At 51.6% G+C, this 18,612-nt stretch overlaps 1 protein-coding gene across 11 annotated transcripts in view; it reads right to left on the reverse strand.

The window, feature by feature from the left end:
• Positions 1 to 4,447: 4,447 nt before the first annotated feature.
• FAM241B (family with sequence similarity 241 member B) overlaps positions 4,448 to 18,612 on the reverse strand; it is a 167,242-nt gene continuing 153,077 nt past the window's right edge. For 10 of the 11 annotated variants that reach the window (XM_072971384.1, XM_072971380.1, XM_072971377.1 and 7 more), the window contains 2 exons: positions 7,537 to 7,606; positions 6,733 to 6,932 (listed from right to left, as the gene is read on the reverse strand). In XM_072971384.1, coding sequence (XP_072827485.1) covers positions 6,764 to 6,932; positions 7,537 to 7,606 — 239 coding nt within the window. In that variant the 3' untranslated portion in view covers positions 6,733 to 6,763. Of the gene's footprint in view, positions 4,594 to 6,732; positions 6,933 to 7,536; positions 7,607 to 18,612 lie in introns of those variants that run through there. The other variant, XM_072971389.1, reaches the window with a different exon arrangement.

Below are 18,612 nucleotides of genomic sequence, written 5' to 3' on the forward strand. Positions count from 1 at the left end.
ATTCTCTTATTATTTGCTCTTTTCCCTCGAGAAGATGAGATTCATCCAGGTACTGCTTGGTCTGGAGGTCAAGTTCATCTGTGCTCACTGTATATGGTATTTCACAGGCGAAAGTACCGCAATTGAATATCCCACAACGTGTCTCCACTCTGTTACTGACAAATATTTAGGTTTTCTTTTCCTTTTCTTAGCAGTACACACAGTGCTGAGGTGGACATCCTTTCCTGTCTCATGCACGTGTGAGTGTTTCTCTAGGATGTAGCCGGGAGGGGGGCAGCTTTCCACACTTGACCAGATTCTGCCAAGTTGTTCTTCAAAGGCGTTCACCACTCTTTACAAGGGAGGAAACTGAGGCCCAGAGAGAGGGCAGTGACCCTCTCAGAGTCCCCAAGGCCTGGGACGGATTACCAGTCCAGGGCCCTTCCGGGCGCGGCACACTGCCTGTCCGGAACCCTCCGTTTCCTTATTTTTATTTCTCTACAAATCTCCGCGACCACCCGGGTAGGCGTTATCAGAGCTGATCTAGGAGAAACACATTATCAGCGTGTCCAGGAGGGCTGGGATCTGGAAGTGCTTTCGGGAGGAAATGGGGAAGAAGTTAACTTTAGAGAACTCCCTAGGCGGCTCTAAAACTCAGAGCTGACGGCCTGGAGAGAAGAGGCACTTCCAGGGCAGGTGGGTTGGGGGGATGTTTTCTTAGCGGGCAGCACCTGGCTCCCTGCACTGTGGCCCTTCCCACGCCTGTTCCCTGACCCTCCCCTCCCTGTGAGGTCTGGGGGCTTCCTTATGTCCGTCCGGGTGCCCTCTCCAAGGCAACAGCCAGTCCTCCTCTGGAGCAAGCTGGGGCTGCAATGGGCCATAACCAGGGTGATGCATTAAGTTTCAAAAGACCTTTCTGGCTTCCGGGCGAAGAGGGATTGGAGGAGGTCAGTTAGGGGCTACAGCAGCGAGTAAGGTGAGAGATGGTGGCAGCCTGACAGGATAATGGTGGTGGAGGTGGAAGGAATCGGCGGAGTAGGATCCTGAGACTCCGGGATCAGTGGGATGGGAGGGAAACAGTGGTGTCCAGGCGGACTCCCAGGGTCCAGCCCAGGTGTGGTGACGGCACCATTCCCCAATTTCGTAGGCAGGGAATGTTCTCCCTGGCTGGAAACCCACAAAGGCTCCTCTCACTGTGTAAGCGCCTCACACTGAATATTGCTGTCAAGCAATACTGTAGAATCTAAATCAAATGGTTAATGATCATGTTTAAGAAGAACCCTTTGCAGGTGTGTACATCTTGGTCTGTTTTCACTTCTCATCTGAAGAGAAATTGCTTGTCCCAGTGGGTGGTTTTGCCTGGATTATACATTGAGCACACACACCAGGCATTATGTTAGCATAGTAACCAAATAGCAGAACTATGGTAGGAGAGGAGGACGGAAGGAGCTGCAGGGATGCTGTAGCCAGCCTGCAGGGGTGAAGAGTTCATCAGGTAGAGACAGAGAACAAAGGCATCAACAACATGAGCAAGTGTGCACAGGTGAGATGCAGGGCAGGGCAGGTAAGTAGCCCAATTTTACTGAAAATGCAAAGGAGTACAGCACAGTGGGATACTGGATGGAGACTAGGCTGGAGCAATAAGGTGGGCTTATCATTGGGGTGGGGGGGTGTGTATAAGCACTAGGGAGCCACGGCTGCTTTTTGAGCAGAGGAGTAGAATTGACATAAGCCAGCAACCGATGGAGGGCAGTGGGCGCAGGAGAAGGGGGCACTGATGCTGCCACAATGGGTTGGAGCCCGAGTGTGTGGGAGGTCAGATGGGCCAAGAGACAGGACTGCAAAGTCAGGAGGAAGAGGTGGGCTGGCGGCCGGCGGGGTTGGGGTGGGGAGGGGAACGAAGCTGACACAGCATGTGAAAGCAAAACTAGGGAGAGTCTGAACTGAATAGGAGGGTCTCCTCCCAGAATGGCCCTCAGGGATGCCTTTTAAGGAATAGCCAAGAATGACTCAGCATTAACCCATCAATTATTTGCATGTAAAGCACTGTTTCACAGGTATCTGAAAACAGTATTTCTTTAGTTTAAATGTTCTCCCTAAAATAGCCATCAGCTCTGCAGTCTTCTTTACCAATGGCACGAGAGGACATTTTGGTTGGAATTCTCCCCTTTCTGAGTTAGCCAATTCCAAAAGGAGGAGAACCACAAAGAAAGGGGCGGGGCTATGGGTCTACTCTGCTGCGGCCTCGGGGAGGTGAAGGGGCCCAGTTTGGTATGAAGCTCTGCCCATAGGCCTTGCCCTTGTAAATGCCATGAGGTTGTTGGGGGCGAAATCTGGTGCCAGGACAAACAAGGCAAGGCTAGGCAAAGGAAAGACTTCAGGACGTGTGGACACCAGCTCTCACCACCTAGGGAAAATAACCAAGTCCAGAGAGGCACTTCCAACCTGGACACAAATAGCATCGCATGAGAAAATAAAGCTCTGTTCACAGAATCACAGACTTTGTTGCTGGAAGGGGCTTCTCTGCCGTCCAAGCCGTCCTCCACATCATTGCTAGTTAGTGATCTAGAATATGAATTGGATCAGGTCACATGCCTGCTTCCCCAAACCTCCTCTGTCAGCACACCATCTCTGGCTGGGTAACAAAGCCAGGGCACAGGCATGGCTGCCCTTTACTTCTGCACCCACAGCAGACATCATTAAGCAACTGCCACATTATCTGCTGAGCCTGGACCCGGCCTCAGAATCTGACTCAGCACAGCCTTGCAGGCAGCCATTACCAACTAACCACCACCCTCAGGATGACAACCGTTTGCCTCCCACTGAACAGAGAGAGCCAGGACTCCTCAGGCAGGCCCTTTGCTGTCTTTTTCCACCCATATTTTCCATCACTACTTCTAGGCTCCAGCTTCCTTCAACTGCTTCCCATTCCCAGACACACCTGCCCTTTTCTCACTCTCTGAGCCTTTGTCCGGGCTGTGACACAGCCTGGAATGCCCTCTCTGCAGATTGCTAGTCGCTCCTCAGAATCTGTTCTCTCACCTCCCATTGCAAAAAAGTTGCGTCTAGTCACACAGCTTCTAGCAAAACACACTTCCTGGCCTCCCCTGGACCTGGGGGTAACATGTGCTAAGTGCTGGCCAATGTGCTATGAGCAGAAGTAATGCGTGTGGGTTTTTTTTGCCCCAAGTTATACTCTTAAGTGTTTGAACATATACTCCCCTGGGCTCCCTTCCCTTCACACTGGCCAGGGGATGGTGAGAACGAAGTCGCTGCCAGGGGTCCAGAGATGGAAGCCAAGTGATGAAGATGGCAGGTCAGCCTCCCAGCCTGGACCCCTGTCCTCTGGCCTGCTTAGGAAGAGTCCCCCATACCCCCTGCTGGAGTCCCTGTATTTGGGGGTCTCTGGTTATGGTGGAAGCCGAGTCCATAGTCTCACTATATGCCCTCCCACCTGCTTCCCGTCCCTTCCATCCACCCTCCAGTGCCACCTCCTCAGTGACGTTTTCCCAGAATCCCAGGCTCCTCTGGGATCCCCTGCACTTCGTGCACACTTCATAGTGGCACACCCTAAACCATGGCTGTGGCCCCTCCTACTAGCCTGGCTGGAGGCAACTCCTCTCCCCTTCACCCCTCCTCTGTACCAGTGCTGGCAATGGCACTAATGCCCAAGCCTGACCATTATCACCCCCGTACCCCCGCTCTCAGCCTGGAGGTCAGTGCATGATTCTGGCCCACTCTTCCCCTTGGAGATGAAGCCCAGCCTGTGAAGAGATCTGCTCCAGCAGCTCAGCATGTCGTGGCTCCTTGTGTGTGTGTGCAGCCATGGCCCATCCCGCCTGCTGCCGGCCCCGCCCAGCCCCAGTGTGGCGGGCCTGAAGTAGCTGCTTCCTCGCCGGCTGGAGCCCATATTATCTCAATCCTCCTTTGTTACTGAGAACAGGGGCAGAGAATGGGGAGTCTCCCTGATCTGTGTATTCTTCTCAAGTGGCCTAGAAAGTCCCACAGTCTGTATATCTGTTCCCAGGGCTCTCCTCCTGTCCCACCAGACCACATGCTTTGCAAACAGCCCACACCTATTCCTCTGAACTTCTGGCCACTGTGACCCTTCAAACAAGGCCCGACCTCTGGCATCCCGTCCCAGGGCTGCATGCCCATCACTCCCCTGACAATCAGTGCACGCAGCCCAGAAGCAGGATGCAGCCGGATCTCAGCCAGTAGATGGCTATTTTGGGACAGGGAGGATCCTGGGAGGATGCTGACGAGGTCAGAGTAGGAAGGGAAAGAGGTGGGTTTTCTGCCCACGATTATGTGTCCCAAGCCCTCTGGATGCTGCCCAGGGACCCAAGGCTGCCACAAGGAAGAACACACCCACCACAGGGCTCCAGCCTCGGCCCAGCCGGCCACAGAGGCAAACTGGGGTCAGGCACAGGTCTGGGGCTCGAGACTCCTATCCCCGTGGCCAAAGTGAGCAGGACGAGTGTGTGTTTATTTGTTCAGTCCCAACAGCAAGTGATTTCAGCATCAGGCAAGACTCAGAGCAGTCTTGTAGCCAGGGAAGTGTCAGAAACCAACTGGAGGTCAAATGGAGAACGCCAGAAAGAATCCAATCACCTAGGAACAATTAATGATGATAATTTGTGAACATTCATTGAGCATCTATTCTGTGCATGCACTACTATGGGGAACAATGTTAGGTGCTGGCAAGAAAAAGTGAACAATGCTTTCACTTTGGATGTGGCACTTTAAAATTGTGTAAGTCCTTCTGCAAGCAACAGGGGCCTTAAAGTGGTTCATAAAGCAGTTTATATACTCCGACCCGAAGGCAATAATTGGAGATGCATGATTTAGGTGCAAGGAAAGGGTGGTGTTTTACTCATGACCCTGGGAACTGTAAATATTTCAGAAGGCCAGAACTCCACTGTGTCTTTTTAGAGAGTTCTGGGGCAGGACATCCATCAATGCAAGGTGCTCAGTACCGTGCCGGGCACATAGTGGGTGCTCGGTGAGGGGCAACGGCAGTAACTGCTACTACTCAGAACAGGTTGGCAGGCACAGGGCCCAGGCTTTAGTGTGGAGGAGGTAACTTTACAACCTGGTGAGAAGCCTCAGGTTGGGCAGGGCTGGAGGTGAGGGCACGGTTCAGGAAGCCAGCAGGACTTAGCTTATCTTGGGAGATGCATTTTATTCTGCACTTCTCTTATCTGAGATGCCTCTGGGTAGCTCTCCAGTTCTTCTCTGCTGATTCTCCAAAAAGCTGGGAGAGCATCATACTCTCTGGAATTCTTTAAATTCTATTGCTCACCTGGCTCTGCTCCATATTTTAGGCCAAGCAGCCCTCTGCGGCACTCCCTAACACCCAGGACACTCCTCCCAGCTGCTCCTGCTCACTCTCCTCCCATCTGTCAGCCAGCTCAGTCCCCACTGGTGGCCCTTCCCACCGAGGGCCTGCCTGAAGCCCTTCCTCCTCCCACTACTGCTGATAATGAGCTGCTGATGCTGCTTCACACTTTTTCTTCACCATCCAAGGCTGGAGCACCCTTCCAGATCCTTCTTTCCTCCTCTCACATCTCTTCCCACCTCCCAACCTCTCAGGACCACGTGAGCCAGATTCTCCCAAGCACAAAATCAATACCTATTGGTTAGGTCCCCACTTTGATGGCAGCCAGGATATGAGAAACCCAATCAGACGGGGAAGGGACAGGGATGTGCCCCTGACAGCAGGACACGTGTTTGGCAAGGATTTCAGTGCATCTTTAAAGTGCAAGAGGAATTGAGGAGCCAAAAAAAAAAAAAAAACAACAAAAAAAAAACCCGTCATGCTTACTAGGAATTAGGGAAGTGTTAAGCACTCGCCACAATGATCTCACTGAACCTCTACCACACACCAGCAAGGTGGGTATTATCCACATTATTCAGACAAGGCCACCAGGGCAGAGAGAGGTTAAATAACTCTCTGAAGGTCACATAGCTGGAACTAGTAAATATCAGAGCTGGAATTCAAACCTACATCTTCTGTGGTCCAAATCTCCTGCCCATCACCAGCATTCTATACGTTGAGCAAAAAACAATTACAACTGACCAAGAGTTATGAGGACAACAGACACAATGATTTGGAACATGGGAGGCCCCAGAAACCCGGGTGCACACAGTCGCTCTGCCCAGGCCCGGTCACCCCACCCTCGCTTTCATCTCATCTCATTAATCTTGGCATTCTTTTCCCAAAAGCTATCCCAGATCCCAGGGCTCAATCTCCTGGGCCCTGAGGGAGGGAGGGAGCTTCCCAGGGCTTCTGGACACCCTTTTAATTAACCTAGACGACCCTCTTCTGATCAAGGCCAGCTGACTCCCATCATGGTCTCACCAGCTTCCAGGGCAGCACCTGAACTGTGACTCCCCACTGTGACTCAGCCTCCAGCGAATGTGGTCCCTCCATTTCCCACACACTCAGCATCTATCGGCCTCTCCTCCCTGGCTTGAGGACCCTAAGTGAGGCCCCTGTGTCCAGTGGAGGGCCTGCCAGAGAGCCTAGGGAGTGTCCTGCTAAGTGGGGACCCAGGGCCCCCACTCCGAGCTGGCAGAGGCCCAGAGCAGGGCAAACCCTCTGTGGTTCCTTGAATGTGTCCCCTTGTGTCCCACGACCCTTGTTTGGAGCTTCCTCCCTCACCTCCAAAGGGGTACAGCCCATTACTCATGCAAACACGGAAACTTGCTCATCTGTCATTCCTGTAGCTTAATAACAATGGTCGGCAACCTGGAAAAGTCCTTCTGGACAGTGACTTATTCACATTACTAACTGTGGATGATGTGGTTGAATCTGAAGCCCAGAGTGGGGCCAAGCACACAGCAGGGACTCAGGACACAGCTGTGACCAGAGGAGCAGACCTGGTGAGAACCAGGCCGCACAACACAGAGCAAAGAGCACTGGAATCGTGTCTTTGGTAGGGATCTGCCTGTACGGGGTCAGAAAAGGCAAAAGCAGCCTCAGAATCCAGATTAGACTGCCTAGCTTGATCACACCACATCACCCTGCAACCTTAAGCTTGTACACAAGTGTGAGTGTATGTGCGCGTGCGCGCGCGTGTGTGTGTGTGTGTGTGTGCGTGTGCAGCCTAGATACCAGACAGTAAACACATAGCCCCTGAGCCACCTAGCTGGGGCAGGCAAGGTTTTACAATTGCACGGTAATTCATTCATTCGGGTAACAAGCCCTTTTGAACATCTACTCTGTGTCAGGGGCTGGAGGCACAGCAGTGAAATATGTGAGCCAAGTCCCCGCCCCTGGGGGCTCCTCTTCTCAACTCTGTGTAACATCTGACAGTTTGTCACACTCATTATCTTATCTGATTTCAGTTTGCACAGTATCAGGCCCATAGAAGAGCTGATGAATGAATGAATGTTTGAGTGAATGTATGATGGCTGGGGGATGGGTGGGCCAATCACTGGGTCCATGGAAGGTAAATATCCATCTTCCTGAACAGGGTGTGGTAGGGCCACTGAGAGGGCCTCTGATGTGTGTCCCCTGTCCTAGTCACCCCTTCACAGGGGTGTCCTTACCTGGTGGGCAGTGACATCCTAGAGACATCTTCGGGGCCTCCCGGCGCCTCCGAGAGTGGAGCTTCCATTTCTGCACAAGGAGACAGAGACAAGGAGTCAGTGGGAGTTGTAAATGCCAAGCCCTGGAAAGCGGCCTGGGGCGGGGCAGGGAGAAGGGGCGGCTTAGAGGCTGGCAGGAGGACTGATCCTGCATCAAAGCCTGGCCACCGGGGGCTGGGTAATGAGAAGCAGACGGAGAGGTCCCATCTTGGTAACCTCAGGGTCTGATGTCTTTACAGAGCTCTGAAAGGAATTAACCCCAAGCACAGGACCCTATAAAGCAGTTGTGGCCTTCCTGTGCCTGACACTCATGACACTCAGACACTCACGGCACAACCTGCTTTTCTCAGCTCTCTGCTAATTGTTTCCTGTCTAGGTCTGAGCTCCTGATGGATCTTGGGGTGGGGACAGTGACTTCTTTTCTTCTGTGTCCCTCACAGAGCCAAGCACAGGCAGGCCCTCTGCCCCTCCATCAAACCTCTTTTTCACCAGCTTGCAAATTCTGGAGCCAATCTGGAAGGCCTCAGAGAAGTCGCATGAAGCAGACTGAGTTACCTGCCCTCAAGAAGCTGCCGTTTCGGTGGAGATGGATGGACAAGGACACTCCTGTAAGCACCAGCACCTGGAAAGGGCAGGGTGCTGAGCGCCTCTGTCCTCACCACCACCCCAGGGGGCGGGTGTGGCACATAAACACAGAGGTAACAGGCTGGCCTCTGGAGCCAGACCGCCTGGGTTCCTGCATTGTTCTGGGACCCTGAGCTGATAACAGTTCCGACCTCACTGGGTTACTGAGATGATCAAAGAGGTTGGTGCATAGAAAGAAATGTACCTGACACCCAGGAGGTGTCACTAAATGTTAGCTGTTATTACACTCATTTCATACGTGAGGGACCTGGGCACGGAGAGGGGACTAATCTGGCTGAGGTCAGCAGGGGAGGAGGCTGGGATTTGGACCCCTCTCTCCGAAGCCAGTGTTGCAGTTAAAAGCTGGTAGCCCCAGAGCTAAATTGGCCCTTAGATGTATTTTATTTGGTTTCCACAGTGATTTTGTTTTTTGTTGAATTTGTTGCCAGTATTTTGAAGAGGCTGATTTCCCATGAAAGTCTGCATTTCTAACTTCTTTTAAAAACCTGGAAGACCTGGCCCCATGGGCCCTGTCCTATGGTTGGCTGTGATCGACTCTGTCCTGGGTACTGTGGTCACCACTCTGACATGCTGACCAGTGAGGATGCCAGCTGGCTTCCTATGGGCATTTCCCCAGCAACTGCCTCCTCACTCCTATATAGCTCTGTCACTCACAGTGAGCCATGAGAGACATAAACAAAGTCTCATGGGAGGTGTCGTAGGATTTGGTGTCACTGCTAGTTTGGCAGTGGAGAGAGAAGGTCAGGAAAGCTTCCTGAGGATTCATATCAAACTAATGTGTCTGCTGAGCTTCCCCACCCCTGTCCCCGACCCTGTGTACTGAGCTGGGTACTTTCACACAGGGAATCACATCTGTTTTTCATAATCAAATCCTAAGGTAGGTTTAACAGTGATTTCATTTTTTGCTTAAGGGAAGTGAGGCTCAGAGAGGCTAAGTGACTTGCCCAAGGTCACACAGCCAGTCTGTGGTGGATCTAGGATGAGAACTCAGACCTTTTGATGCAAAGTCTACTCCATCCTGCTGGAGAAAAGTGTGTACAAATTTCCCTGGGAGATGGAGCTCAGCGATAGTGTGAGTGCATGTGTGTGTGTGTGTGTGTGTTGGGGGAATGGGCAGATAGTGTGTGTGGGGAGGGCAGAAGTGGGGGCTGGAGGTCAAAACACACAGGAGGAGGAAGGGAGGAATGTCCCAAAGGGGAGCCCCTCACTCAGTAAGGGAAGCTGGCACACAAATTCTAGGTGGATGAATATGGTGGTGGACACAGAGGCCAACAGGCAAACAAATGATGTCCCAGGACAAGGTCTGGTGGAAGGCACTGTGATGTCCAGCTCTGAGCCTAGCTCACTGGTACCACTTTCCAGGAAGGCACCGTACATACCTACTTCCACATCCCTTCCCACAAACAACCTATGAGCTCTTCAAGGGGCTTATTTGTGGCCGTGTGTGGCACACAGTAGGCATGTGACACAAGTCTGCTAAATGACAGGGCCAGTCAATGCTGACAAGCCAAAGCCAGCTGAATGTGCAACATTATGGCTACAGGGTTTAACCACTAGGGTGGTCACTCATTCAATAACAGCAAGATGCGAAGCATGGGTTCTACCCTGGAGCTGGAGAACGCAGCACAAAGTGGACAGGGGTCCTGCCCTCCTGGGCTCCCCTTCCACTGGAAGAGACAGACAACCAGGGAAACAAGTGAATATACAATTCAGGCAATTACAAGTGCTATAGAGAGCAGTAAAGCAGGGTAAGGGGACAGAGTGATGGAAGGTGGTATTTTAAACCCAGGGGCCAAGGAAGGCCTCTCTGTGCAGGGGACGTTAGAGCACAGAGCTGGTGGAAGTAAGGACATGAGTTGTGTAGAGATCTGGAGGAAGCATGTTCCAGGCAGAAGGAACAGCAGAAGTGAAGGCCCTGGGACAGGACTGTGCATGGAGTGTTTGAGGAAGAGGGAAGGGGGCAGTGCAGTGGGAGTGACTCAGGTGAGGTAGGAGGGATAGGAACGGGGCAGGAGGGCAGGTCTTCAGGGCACTGGCAGAGACTTTGAATTTAGCAGGACACAGATTCCTGACATTTCCATGGCTTACTGACAGCCCTAAAACTCCAGAGCTGCTACGAATGTAGGGTGAGCCACTTGAGTCTCCTGCTCAGGATCAGGCCACTTATCCTTAGCTGCCGGGTGTGTTGGCTGCTGATGGTCCAGCCCCTCTCCAGGGACCGCTCTCAGCTGAAAAAATTGCCTTGACCGGGGTCACGCCCATTCCTCAGGCAACCCATATCCAATTACTTATGGATACTGTCTTGGCCCCTGTGCCTCGATTTAGGATGACTCTGATGGCCATCTCAGTGGCAGAGCCCCGTGGGACCAGCTGAGGCCTCTGTCATGACTGCATCACAGCTCAACCCTCTGCCCACCCCTGCTTCCCTCACCCTCTCTAACGTTGATCCCAGTAAGCCTCTTGCTCACACACCTCCACTTCAGAGCCGGTTTCTCTGGGAACCTGACCTAAGGCAGAATTGGCAGTGACTTTCACGTTTCCTGAGACTTCACCTGACCCTCACCTTCACCCTTTGCAATAGTCAGGCCACAAATCAGCCCCACTGTATAATCAAGGAGACTGAGACAGAGAGGGAAAGGGAATCGCCTTGAACAGGTAAGGCGCGGAGGGCTACAATTCCAAGGCCTTCACCTCAAGTTCAATACTTCTGTTCAATCCCTCCAATGTATATGGAGCCCTACTGGTTGTGAGACCATGCAAAATGGAGGACAAGACACAGTCCCCATCTGCAAAGGGGCTTGAGCCTCATGTGGGAGAAGCACGGAGAAGTGTCCGGGTGACTGCAGACTTTGAGAGCTGAGTGGGTGATGGGAGCCCACGTGCCCAGGGAAGGGTCCAGCCCGAAGAAGCCAACCAAGGATTTGAAGCAGAGGAGGCACGTGGTCAAATGTGGCCGGCATAAGGGCCCTCCAGCAGCATGTTGACAATAGACCAGGACAGTGAGAAGGCTGGTGGCTGACGTTCCTCTCTGGAGACTGTTGCCGTCATCCATCCAACAGAGAGACACTGGTGGCCTGGGCTGCCGCACGGCAGCAAAACAGGGAGCGGTGGACAAGGGGAAGGGATACACAGGAGGAAGAAGGGATGGGCGCGGACGGATTTGGTGTGGGGGTCGGGCTGGGCTCTGCCCTGGGCAGTCAAGATGCCCCCATCGAGGGAGGTGGAAGGTGACGAGTTTGGTTGGGGACAAGCTGAGTTAGTGGAAGGGTCCAGGTGGGCAGGGGGACACATGTGGCTCTGGGGCTCAGGGGAGAGGCCTGGATGAGGAAGGTGGACCTGGGAATCAGAAGCCTTCAACAGGAGGGGCAGGAGACATCTGAGAGGGCCAAGCTACCAGGGACACAGAGGTGGGAAACTGGCTAACTTCAGGGTGTGGTTTCCTGGCCCGCCCAATGGTTATTTTTGAAAAGCACTAAATCCCAACATCACCACAGACCTTCCAGAGTCCGGGCTTCAACCCCACCCACTGACCCTCGCCCGCAGCTCACTCCTCATTCTCAATCCCAGGAATCCTTCCAGCCGCGGACCTTCAGTCCATTTTACTGTCTCTGGCGCACCATGTTTCACCTCCCTCCTTGCCCAGCTCAAATTCTGTGCCCAGTCATTATAATCACTCCCCTGGCTCCACCCTCGGCTGCCTTGATGCCTTTTGCCTTCAGTGCATTCTCTTGGACAAGCTACAAACCTGGTGGATGCAACGTTTCCGCTGCCTCAACACCACCAACAAAGCAGCGAAGGAAGCTGGGGAAAGTGCACAGGCTTGCTGAGTGGCCTCACTTAATTCATGAGCATCATCTCAGATGAAGCCCAGCAAGCATGTTCCGTTTCCCCAGTCCCTCCATCTCACCGTCCTAGTAGTTCTCACACCTTCTCTCTCCCAACTTCAACCACACTGTCACCTGATGACCTTGAGAAAACAGAAGCAGCAGAAGAGGTCTTCCAGGGGCTCCCACCCCCAGGCACACCCGCCCGCACCGTCTCCCTCCTCTAGTCTCACACAGCATGCCAGGTCTTCCCCTGCCCACCTGCTCCAGGACATCACTCAGGCAAGTCCCCTCTCCCGCCTGTATCATCCATTTCCTCCTCCAGACCAGATCACTTACACTGGGATTGGGAAACGTTTTTTGTAAAGGCCCAGCTAGTAAATATTTCAGGCTGTGTGAGCCATACGATCTCTGTCACAACCACTCATCTCTACTGTCGTAGGTGAAAAGCAGCCTTAGACAATGCGAAAGCAAAACCAGCATGGCTGTGTTCCCGTAAAAATGTACTTAGAAAGTAATAGTCTTCCAGCGGGGTTCAGCTGTCTGCCCACTCTGATGCGAACATGCTGTTGTTCCTCCCATCATAAAAAAGAGAAGAAAAATCCTCCCTGGACCCCATTTAGCTCTCTTCCTGGAAAAACTCCCAGATGCAGGGTGTCTCCCCTGCTCTCCCCTGGACCACTCCCATCAGGCTCGTACACTCCCTCCACCCAAGCAGCTCTGGCTCTCCATCCACACTGGCAGTGGAACGTTGAAGGGCTGCAGGGCCCAGTTCTGCTTCTTTTCTCTGTGCTGGTTCCTTGGGGTTCTCATGCCTTAGGTCTTCAACACCATCTATAAGGTATCCCCCATTTTTGAAAATTTGCTTTACCCACTTCACTTTTACAAAAGACCTACACCAGTACCTGTTTTTGCTAGCCAAAAGAAATCTGGAGAGGATTCTTCATTTTACTAATAAAAGAGGAAAATCAACAAATAGTGTTCAGCATTTGTTTTGCAGCGAGAGACAGCACATACCCTGAGCAGAGAGTGGCACTGCCAAGCTCCTGCCCTGGAAATCACACTCAGTATCTCAGCATGAAGCCCCAGAGCTTTGAACTGTGTCTGTGAGCATCTGTACCTTATCTCCACTTATTTAGTGCTTCAGGTAGCAAGAAGGTAATTGCTTCTTCGCTTTACGCTATTTTGCTTTACGAAAGCTTTAACAGGATTCCCTCTACTTTTGGATAGCAGGGGAAACCTGTATGTTACAATGCCCCTCTCTTTGTACCTCCAACCTGGACCCTCCTCCCAAACTCCGGACATACATATATCCAGATGCCTATTTGACATCTCCACTGATAGACATTCCAAAACTGAGCTTCTTGTATTCTGCCTCCACTCGCCTAGGTGTGCCCCTCCCACTGTCTTTCTCATCACATGTAGTGGCCACTCCACCTTGCCAGTTGCTCAGAACTTTGAGATCATCAGTGATGGCTCTTTCTCTCTTACTCCTCACCTACTCAGTCAGCAACTCCTGTTCTCTACCTCCCGGATGCATCCAGGATCTGACCCCTTCTCACTGCCTCCACCACTACCACCTGGTCCAAGCCTCATTGTCTCTGGTCCAATTACTGCAATAACCTTCTGATGGATTCCCCTGCCTCTGCCCTTGCCCCAGACCATTCTCAAAACAGCAGCCAGGGTGACAACACAGGCCTCCTTACTGCTCCTGCACAAGCCAGGCTTTCTCCTACCTCAGGGCATTTGCACTCACTGGCCTCCGTGCCTGGGATATTCTTTGCCTAGTTACTACCTGGCTCATTCTCAGTGAGGCCCTCCTTGTCCCCTGGGTCCTTCTGCAATATACTTGGTATCCCTCCTCCTTGTTTTATTTTCTCCTTCACATTTTTTGCTCTTCTTGCCTTATTTATCTGGCTTATTTTCTTCCTCCACCACTAGAAAGCAAGTTCGACAAAGACCTAGATATTTTGATCTGTTTCATTCACTGCTACATCCTCAGTGCCTAGAACATGATTGGCACATGTAGGTACTCAATAAACATTGGTTGCTTAGGAAATTTCACATAGGCCTAGATTTCTGGTCTCTCTTGGAAACAGGAGGATCCGGCAACCCTGAGCTGCAGTAATGATTGGGTGGTGCTCCATGATGCCTGCCCCTTTTAGGTGGGCATGTGCTGTCCTGTTCACCACAGTTCCCTCCGCCTGGCTAGTCTCACTGGCTTAGGCCACTGTCTTCTTAGGGATCTGACTTTGAGACCCCTGGTTTGATATGCCCAGGCTGGGGCTCAGGCAGGTGTAAACCTTTCTGAGGTCCTGGGGTGGACCCCAGCCATCCTGGCCAGAGAAGCCTTCCTGCTTCACCCCTCCTGGCAGCCGGGGCCTCCTGGAATGCCCTGCATGGCCAGAGCTGAAACATCACCTGCTGGATCATTGCAGCTATTAAAATGCCTGTATCAGTATCAAAGGGAAAATGCCAAGCTGCCACTAACTCCCCACCAGAGAATGTGGCTCAGGTCTGGCCTGGGGCTCAGGGGCCACTCCCTCCCCATGCTCAGCCCCACTCAGGGCTCTTAAAGGGCTCAGGCCCAACCTGGGCTTCTGTTATATGTGTGTGGATCCAAGTTGTGGTGTGAGGGAGGCAGCCCAGAGCAGAGGCCAGGTGAGTGCTGTACTCCACAGCCATGACCTTGAGCCTGGCATCTCCGCTCTGGGAAAATCTGCAAAATGGAGATATTACCCACCTGCTAACTTCTTACGTGCTGTCTTAGAAAGTGCTTCGGAAACCATGAAGCACTCACCAGGTAGAATTATTAAACAAGAGTTAATAATAATTGCTACACATATTAAGCAGTATATACGAGGCACTGTGCCAAGTGCTTCAGCATTTAATAATTAATTTTTGATATTAGTGTATGTCTCCTATTAGAACCCACCTGCCTTGGAGGCTGCGGTGCGACTGTATTTGGGCTCAAGCCCCAATAAAGCACCTACTACACGCAGAGCTTGGCGGTGTTGACGTGGGCTTGAGCTACCTTTGGGAGTGCCAGGACCTTGGGGTCTAGTCCCAGCATTCTCACTGTGTATTAAGACTGTAACCCCGTTGGCACTATGGAAAACAGTGTGGAGATTCCTCAAAAGACTAGGAATAGACTTGCCATATGACCCAGGAATCCCACTCCTGGGCTTGTATCCAGAAGGAAATCTACTTCAGGATGAAACCTGCACCCCAATGTTCATAGCAGCACTATTTACAACAGCCAAGACATGGAAACAGCCTAAATGTCCATCAACAGGTGACTGGATAAAGAAGATGTGGTATATTTATACAATGGAATACTACTCAGCCATAAAAACCGACAACATAATGCCATTTGCAGCAACATGGATGCTCCTGGAGAATGTCATTATAAGTGAAGTAAGCCAGAAAGAGAAAGAAAAATACCATATGAGATCGCTCATATGTGGAATCTAAAAAACAAAAACAAAAACAAACAAACAAAACAAAGCATAAATACAGGACAGAAATAGACTCACAGACAGAGAATACAGACTTGTGGTTACCAGGGGGGTGGAGGGTGGGAAGGGATAGACTGGGATTTCAAAATTGTAGAATAGATAAACAAGATTACACTGTATACCACAGGGAAATCTACACAAAATGTTATGATAACTCACAGAGAAAAAAATGTGACAATGAGTGTGTATATGTCCATGAATGACTGAAAAATTGTGAACACTGGAATTTGACACAACATTGTAAAATGATTATAAATCAATAAAAAAAAAGAAACCACAGAATCATAAGAGGAGCTGGAACCCTCAGAAAATCGTGTAAATTTGATGTGATTCTAGAATGGGGGTGAGGAGAAGGGAAGGTTGACTAGTACTCTAGAAAGGTAAAACCAGTGTTTGCAATAAATTATTTCTTAACTTTCAAAAAAAAAAAAAGAATGTAACCCCGTTGGGCCTTGATTTCATTATCTGTGAAGTGGGAATAATATTAGTTATCCGCTGTACCATACAGGACAGCTGGAGGGATAAAATGAGATGAGATCAGAAAACAAAAAGAGGTGTCCAGATGTGAAGAAGGGTGAGCACCTGCTATGCCAGCTTGTTTTTCTTAGCAGCCAGATGAAGGCCACTTTTCTCTTGAGCTGGTGCCAGGCCTGCCTCCTCCCACATGCTACAGTGAGGCTGGCCTGGCCTCATGCACTGCTGTCCACATGTGCTCCTGCCCCTCCCCCTCCTGGGAAACTCAGCTCCCCTCTTCCCACACGGGGGAGGGTGAGTGAGGGTCCCAACTGCAGCCCTGCCTTTTGACCCCAAGAACCAGAAGTTGAAAGGAGTTGCCCACTGAAATGACCACACTGGGCAAAGCCCTGGCCCCTGTGCCAGCGTCTAATTACAATGCTTGACACAGAGTGGGGGCTCAGTCATCTGTGGAGCCCTCTCGTTACCCTGGGCCGTTGCTGCTACTGTGTCCTGTTGAAGACCGGCCCTTTGAGGGCAGGGTCTGGTCTGGTGTCTCTGAGCCACACTTGAACCAAATTACTTACTATTAGATCTGCTCCCCTAGAACCCATCCTTGTGGTACCAGGTGGGCTTTGGCCTGGGCTTGAGCAGAATTTGGATAGATGGAGATGGGGGTGGGGAAGGGCATTCCAGGGAGGAGCAAAGGCACAGAGGCAGGACCTGGGCTGCACCCTGCTGGCTCTGTGGGCTGGATCCCAGGGACCACAGGAGAGGGATGGCCCCACAGACAGGGTTTGTTAAGGGGAAAGGCCCAGATGCGGCTGTGTGCCCTGGAGCGCAGGCAGCTCAGTAGGGTGAAATCAAAGCGGAGGAAAAGGAGACACTCAACCCACACCCACCAAAACTAGACTAGCCCTGTCTGCTCTGGGAGCTTGTGTGCTGGAGGACAGGAGGGGGTGCCATGGGGGGGAAACCTAAGGAATTGTCTTCTCTCTCCCTCCCCGACTCCCTCTGTGCAATGGACTTGGCGCCTGATCACAGACTCCCTGGGTCACGAAATAGGGGCTGGAGGATTGTCCAGATGCCATGAGCTGCCACTGCCTCCCTGTTTCACCAGAACCACAGAGAGAGATTGCTCCAGGCTCTGCAGATCAGAAAAACTGGGGAAGGAGGTACAGGCCCCTGTGAACTTTCCAGCCTTCATTTGTGGAAGTTCTTCCAGCTAAACTAAGGCACTGCTGCTGCCTCAAGGGGAGACAGGAGCTGGGCCCTGAAACTATGTGGATGTGGAGCCAGGTCAGCATGCGGCCGATGGACCTCCAGTTTCAAGGGGTCTGAGGTCATCTCTGGACCTAGTGCCAGATGAAGCAGGGGTCCCCCACAATGGAGTGGGGGAGGGGCTGGGGCTAAGAATGTTGGGATGGAAATCAGAGCCTCTCTCACCTTTCTTCCCTTCCAAAAATGAGTATCGAGCATCTATGTTGCAGAACCATGCAAAGTGCTGGGGACACGTGTGAGCAGGGCAGACAGGGAGGCTGCCCTCATGGAGCTTACTCTCTAGCAAGGGGCATGTGAGAGTGTACAAACCACACACACCAATGTGAAGCAAGTCATCAGAGCACTGGCTGGGAAGGGCAAGGTGCTGAGAGCCAGTCCCGGAGCTTGGACTAGGCCTGTTCATCATGGGGAAGTGACAGCCAGGCTGACATCTGAGGATGAGCAGTAACTGACCAGAGAGAGGCTCAGGTACAGGGGGAAATGGCTAAGACCTGACATAATAATGTGCTTCTTGTAAACCAGGCAGGAATCTTACATATATTAATTCATTCAACACTTTTGCAACCCATTTCTGAACAAGAAAACTGAGACAGAGGGAAGTGAATTAACTTGCACACAGCCAAGAAGGGCAGAGGCAGGATTTGAACCTGGCTCTGAGCCTTGTCCCACTACCATACGCCTATGTCGGGGTGGGGGGTGGCTCTTTCCAGAAGATTGCAATACCTATTACTGGGGTTCTAGGCACTGCTCAAAGCACTTGTTTTAACTTTCTTTAATCCTAGAAACAACATTCAAAAGAAGGATATGCTCTTTTTATCATCAATCCCATTTTAAAGAGATACAACCCAAAGCACAGAGAGCTGAAACAATTTGCCCAATGTCACACAGCCAGTAATTAGAAGAGCTGAACTTAAACCTAGCAGTCTGGCCTCAAGAATCTGTGCTCTGAGCCAAGACCCTGTACAGCCAGATGGCTGGATTCCAAAAGTGAAGGAAGAAGAACCATGAGTCTAGAGAGGGTGGCAAGGGCCACAGCCTGCAGACCTCATGGACCAGAATAAGCAGCAATAGAAAGTCACTGAAGGGTTGCAATCAGGGACATGTGGTGACTGCATTTAGAGATTGTATTTAGATGTGTAAATGATCGTATTCTTTTGAAAGATTACCCTGGCTGCCATGTGGGTGAAGGGGACAGGGCAGAACGAACGTGAGCAGGTGACTTAGGAGGTTCCTGCCGTGGCCTAGGAGAGCTGAAGGTAGCTTGGGTGGGGAAGAGCAGGCTGTGATACAGTGGAGACAAGTCTGTGGGAGGCTGA

Source organism: Vicugna pacos, chromosome 11 (assembly GCF_048564905.1).
Source record: "Vicugna pacos chromosome 11, VicPac4, whole genome shotgun sequence".
Taxonomy (NCBI): Eukaryota; Metazoa; Chordata; class Mammalia; order Artiodactyla; family Camelidae; genus Vicugna; species Vicugna pacos.